The 6,318-nt window shown below is 41.3% G+C and overlaps 1 protein-coding gene across 3 annotated transcripts in view; it reads right to left on the bottom strand.

Moving 5' to 3' along the window:
- LMBR1 (limb development membrane protein 1) overlaps positions 1-6,318 on the bottom strand; it is an 88,206-nt gene that overhangs the window by 41,772 nt on the left and 40,116 nt on the right. For all 3 annotated transcript variants that reach the window (XM_025197784.1, XM_025197783.1, XM_025197785.1), the window contains 2 exons: positions 4,646-4,710; positions 3,196-3,268 (listed from right to left, as the gene is read on the bottom strand). In XM_025197784.1, the coding sequence (XP_025053569.1) occupies positions 3,196-3,268; positions 4,646-4,710 (138 nt within the window). The remainder of the gene's footprint in view (positions 1-3,195; positions 3,269-4,645; positions 4,711-6,318) is intronic.

Below are 6,318 nucleotides of genomic sequence, written 5' to 3' on the forward strand. Positions count from 1 at the left end.
AACCCCTTCCCTGCGCGCAAGTTCCACGGAGCCTAGCAAACTTCGTGTGAGTGTATCCAGAGCTCTTCTCCGAGTTGTTTTCTTCGGTTGACACGACGGGCTCGCGTTTTTAGAGCCTTCAGCCGGATTGGGCTAGAGTTCGCGAGTTTAGAACTCTTGTCCGCTTTTCTTCTTTCCTGTCTGTAACCGCAACTCAAGCAAGTTTTCCTGCCTGCACCGCGACCATCTACAGTGTAAATAAAATAATCTTTAATCAACCGCTACGCGTCCGTGCCTAATTCTAGTCCGCCGGCCTGCATTCCCCAACCCGCATGCCAGGGTTGCTAGCCACAGCCCACCGCGTGCCCCCGAGGGCCTCGGACTGCTCCCGGCCCGCACAATAAGGTGTTCTAGGATGTGTTGAAACTGTTTTACTCGCATGAAATACTCAAATACTCATTGAGAGAGAGTGCAACAGCTTACTGGTAACGATAATCCCCGAGCTGGAACAAGCATCCCATTCCCTAATCCAAAAATATCTCAGAAGTCCATGCAAGGTAATGTGGCTTCTGAAAGCAACTGACCCCTCAGATAATCGATATGACAGTGGTTGCGACTCCTTCCTAGGACGGGTCAGATCTGGGTTCATATTCTCTCAGGCAGCCCTCTGAGCTATATTTAGGTGGAGAGAGGCACCTTCACCACTGCCACCACCAATGCATCACCTTTCTTGTAAGTGGTATATAATTCTAGCCTTTCATTTAATTTGCTTTAGTTAAAAAAGCCTGGAATTGGAAGGAAAAATTCTTAGTTTAAAAAAAGATTTAAAACAAAACTTTATTTCTTTCCCATTTTGGCAAGAAAAAAACAAAACAAAACCTTGAGCTCGTGGCTTTTTAGTCGCGATCAAACCAAAACAAATCCCTTTTTTAAAATGAGGATACTATACTGAAAAAAAAATTGATCATTTGTACATTGTTAATTATAACACCCGTTTTACTGTATATTTTACTTAGGTGTTTCTTTGCAGTCTATGGATTGTAATCGTTTAGTTTGAAAAATGGCACTGGATAAAAAAAATGATGGTTCTCCTCTGGAGAGCTTACAGTCTCCCACATGCAGAAGACAGAACTGTTGGGAAATCCAGGAACAGAAATAACTTACCAGTGTTCCATTTTTAAATTAGGAAGATGCTCTAGCCTCAGAATTATTTTATTCAAATGTCTATGCATGGCTCTATTATTTTTCCTGTATTTTTATAGTATTCAGCAAATGGCCCTACAATATTTATATTATACTTAAAGAAGATAAGCACAGCACCACATAAACTTTACTGGGAATAAATCATACTAACAACGTATAATATGGACAAGAGTCCCAAGGGATTATTAGTAGAAAAAGAAACATCAACCATAAGCCTTCTTATATTCCATTGGTGAATGGCTGCCATTTTTCTAAGTCAGGGGTGTCAAACATAAGACCTGCAGGGTGGATCTGGCCCTTGGAGCCCTATGATCTGGCCCCTGGGTCTTGGACTAATCCAGCAGGCCACATGTAGGGCTGGTATGGTGTATGGGCTGGACCCAGTGCCGTGGACACTACAAATAGCACAGGAGGATGGTTCAGGGTGCGTACTACATGTGCCACCTGCACTGGCCAGTTCAGCCCCAAGCACCACAAGCCAGCCCCACTCCTGCACACTGGCTCAGATGCAGCCCGATCCAAGCCACACACTGGCACAGGTCTGGGTAAATATGACACCTCTGTTCTAAGCCACTTGTAATGGATACCTGAACAGCTAACAAGTCATTTTTCCATAAACAGTTCTCCATATACCATAAGTATCAATTCCATGACAACAAATATTTTACAGTTGCTAGCTAACATAAAAAACCTGGAAAAATTCTAATTACCCCATCATAGCTTCAATGGAGATTCACTGAAGCCACCTTTGTGCTGCAAGTACAACCCCCCCCAGCTGATATAAATACTATACTACAGTACACGCTCAACCAGCCTCAAATGCCCAAGGAAAAATATGGGACTCAGGTGTAACAGGGCAGCTCTGTGCCCTGGGTAGGGACAGCTGCCAGCAACAGTGGTGCAGCCTGTCATCAACTGCAGCAGCAGCTATTTTTGCATCCTCCATCCTGCTAAGGTGGTAACCAGGGCTGCTGCCCTGGTTCCCCACCTCCTTCACACTACTGATATGACTTGTATTGCCACCAGAAAGTAAAGAATATCAGGCTATTTGAAAACACAGTGGGGAGAATGGAACAGAGTTCAGAAACAACATTCATAACTCCATTTATGATTTGCCATCTTTTTGAATGAACAAAGATAAGGAGAAATTGTCCCTAATAACCACAACTAATAATGTGATCTAAGCAGAGCTCTGACCTTCTCTCTCAAGCTCCCCAGGTATAAGGAGACAGAGCTGTGAAATCACGTTATCAAAAATCCAGCATTTTAGAGTATTTTTCGATTTTTTTTAAGAGAGGCAAAGAGATAGGGAAATCAAACAGCTTGTGCCAAAAAAAAGGAAAAAAGGAAAAAGATTGCTTAGCTTAATGATTTGGGGCCTGTTAATGGCTGCAATTTCCCAATATCCTTAATGAGCTGAAAGCCATAGGTGTTATTTGGCAATTAAAGTTATTATTTCCCCATAGAGTCCTTACAGATAGAAAGTACTAAAGATGGCCACTATCTTCCATTGTTACCAGTCAAAACTACTATAATTGATATTTATATTATTCTCTGTTAGAGCCTGGATGGAAAATGCTCTGTTTGCAGAATATAAACTAATATTTCTTTTAAATAACAAGAATTACCAAACTAAATGATAATCTCTTAAACTGGCAAATTGCAGAAATCTTACCTCTTACCAGTAGGTATATCTAATGATACTAACACATTAATATATATTCATATGATACTAACATATATTCACACAGCATTTTAAAAAATCTATTTACATTTTATTAAGGAATCTAGGACAGGTAAAGTACTGGCTTGCTGCCTATTAATCTATCACCTATATTCAAGTCCTATGCAAGTGAATGTATGGAGCAGAAGCACAGTATCAATTGGGAAGTATGAAAACCTCCATTTTCTGTTCAAAGGTAATCAAGCCTACTTATTTTACAGCCAAACATGACTATGAAGCACTACCTTTGTTTAGTTTATATATCTAAAGCAGCATCACAACATATGTACCATTTAGTCTCCTCTGAATTGCTTCTTCCTCTAAGGTGATGATATATATCTCTTCATCCAGGTCTTCAAGGATCTGTGTTTAGAAACAAATACCAACTGATAAACATTCATTTGTGCATCTTGTTTGGCTGAATTTTTGGTTCCACCTCAAAACTTTTTTTCTTAAGAAAGTCCATACATTACTAGTATGCTAAGAACATTGTGCAAAACAGTACTTAAGTGTTACAATATTCATTATAGCTAAAGTTATTCAACTGCATCAAATCATCTTATTTTTACATGATTAACTTTCCCATAAGTTTTTCTTTTGGGTTGAAACTTTTATGTTCAGTCTCAGTCCAAAGATGATCTTGTTGTGAGGGAGTATGAATGAAAAATTCAATCTTAAGAATGCAAATATAAAGTAATTTAAGATATGCAAATATAAAATAATGTTTGCACTAACAATTAAAAATGGCTAATGGACTATAACTTCACAGATGTCTGACTTAATTGTTTTTACAAACTGATTCTTCCTCACTGAACATGAGGTTTAAGTACAGCTGATTTCACACAATACAAAATTTCAAACTACATAATGCATATACTGTTGTGCGACGAAAAAAACTACCTAACTATAGTACACTACTCAGAGAGTTTAAAACTTATTAGCTGTGCAATGCTCCTTTGCTTTCCACATTGCCGCTTAAAGGGTTCTGACAGTCAGTTCAATTCCCCAAAATAATACAAAATAGAATTAAAAACTCTAATGCATATTTACAATTACAAATTTCAAGACATACAATCAGAAATTGTGCAAATTAAGGCTATCATGCCACCACTTTCATGCAGCATTCTGCATGTTAGATACTAGTGTTAATATTAGTAACATGTAATTCACCTACATTATTGCATCAAATTATTCAGTTCAGATGGAGAAAAATGTTAGTCTTCTCTATAAACCTTATTTTCTCCACAAAAAAAGCTTATTATGCCATGAAGTCAAGTTTTATTCACTCATCATTATTTCTATATTAAATATTAACAGTCAGAGGAACCAGAGACAGCAAAGTTATTGTCTGGTTTTCCACAATTCCACAAATCCAGTGACTGCAGAATAATACACGTGGTTCACAAACTGAGGAGATTGTCATTTAAAAGTAAAATGTGGAAAATTGTATCATTATTCATTCCTAATAGGACGAATTCAGGCCTTGATCATACTTGATTCATACATATGGTCAATGAGACACATGAATGAATAGTCACTTTTTGTGAACAATTCATTCATATAAATAATCAGGAACATGCATTGATTTTTGCTAGACTGGGCCAAAAAACACTCGTTTTGAAATAGTTTTGTAATACAGTAGCTCAAACAATTTCCAGAAAGAAATGTATCTAGACAGCTATTTATTATATTTTTTACTGTCAAGAGATTGTCAAGAGACCAGAAATATATAGTACTTACTGTTGGCTTCACCAGCAACTGGCCCATCACTGTAAACATCCGTGAAAGCCCCACTGGTGTGCATACTGGGGAATAAAAAGTATAGAAGATATGGTGAAGCTATATTCAGATCCTGAACATACTATTTTAGATGCATATGACCCTTGAAAGTAGATATAATTGATCAGAACTCTGGAGTAACAGAAAAATTAACTAAGCTCCTTTTTAAAATCTAATGTCATTAAATAGTACTTTACAATAAACATTAAAAATCTCACTCTTTGCATATCATACAGTTAAAGAGGTTGTGGAGTTAAACATTCCTGCACCCTCATCCTCCTCCAATTGCAACACTGCCAAAATTATTGGTTGTACACTTATAAGCTGGAGGGCGGCTGAAGCTTAAGACAGTTTTTGTAGGAAGGGCCTCTCCCCCCTCCTGATAAATGGCAAAAGAACTTAGCCCAAATTTCATCTTGTTTGGACTATCACTAGGATCTAAAATGAGAGGGTAAAACAGGCTCCAGAGACACCTGCATGAATGGAAAATGACGGGATACATGTAGTTACATGGTTGGACATCAAGACCAGCCAGCAGCCAAACCCAGTCATCAGCAAAGATCCTGGATTTCTCTGTCAAAAAAGTCCAAAATTCTCCGATCAAAAACCCCAAAATCCATGTTTTTCCATGAGTAAAAGGAAACACGTGCATGTGTGTGCACGTGTGCCAGCTGAACAAAGTTTTATTGATATATTTACAATATTAAAGCAATTTGGAAACCTACCAGTGCTTCAATCATTACAATACAATAAATTCTAGATACCTATACATTTTGACATTTGATTTTGGTTTATCATGGAAAAATCAGAGCTCCCCCTGCCCCCTTCACTCCCCAGGATGCGAGTCTAGCTGTAGCTGTCCCCGCTGCCGCTGCCACTTTGTGGAGCTGAGCAGCCCTAATATGCTGATGTTCTGCTCCTGCCCAACCTGTTGACCCTCACTCCCAACCCACAGCCCCCCCACCTCCTCCAGCACTGCTGCTGCCCTTCACTCCTGACCCATAATCCCCCCCCTCCCCCCAGCCCTGCTGCGGCCCCTCACTCCCAACACATGTCTCCCACCCCCAGGCCCCAGCCCCCCCAGTGTGTGGGGAAGGGGGTGGGTGTGTGGGGAAGGTGGGGTGTGGGCATAGGTAACGCCATAGGTGACACATCAGGGGAGCATGGAGGGGGTCAGGGAGCGGCATGTCCCTCCTGAGTTCTGCGCCCCCAGCCGAGCGCAGGGCTGCAGCCTGACTGGACCAGCACCAGGCAGGAGCTGCCTCCACAGCCCATCAAGCAGAACCCAGCACAGGAAGGAGCACCATGCTGCCATTGCAGCCAAGGTGAGGCGCCTCCTGCCTGCCTGGCAGCAGCAGGGTGACAACTCACGCCACTATGGTCGCCAAGGTGAGGCGCCATGGCAGCGCAGATTTGTGCCCGACCTTCTCACTGTTGCCAGGTGGGCAGAGTGCCTCACCTTGGTGGCCATGTTGGTCAGATCCCACCTGCCGGGCCACAGAAGCGGCTCCTGCCTAGTAATGATCCAGCCAAGCTGCATCCCCATGCCCTACTGTGGACACAAGTCTGTGGGGGTACATGCCCCCCCATATCCCTGTGACATGTTGCCAAGGCTCTACCCCCCCACCTGTGAC

Source organism: Alligator sinensis, unplaced genomic scaffold (genome assembly GCF_000455745.1).
Source record: "Alligator sinensis unplaced genomic scaffold, ASM45574v1 scaffold601_1, whole genome shotgun sequence".
Taxonomy (NCBI): Eukaryota; Metazoa; Chordata; order Crocodylia; family Alligatoridae; genus Alligator; species Alligator sinensis.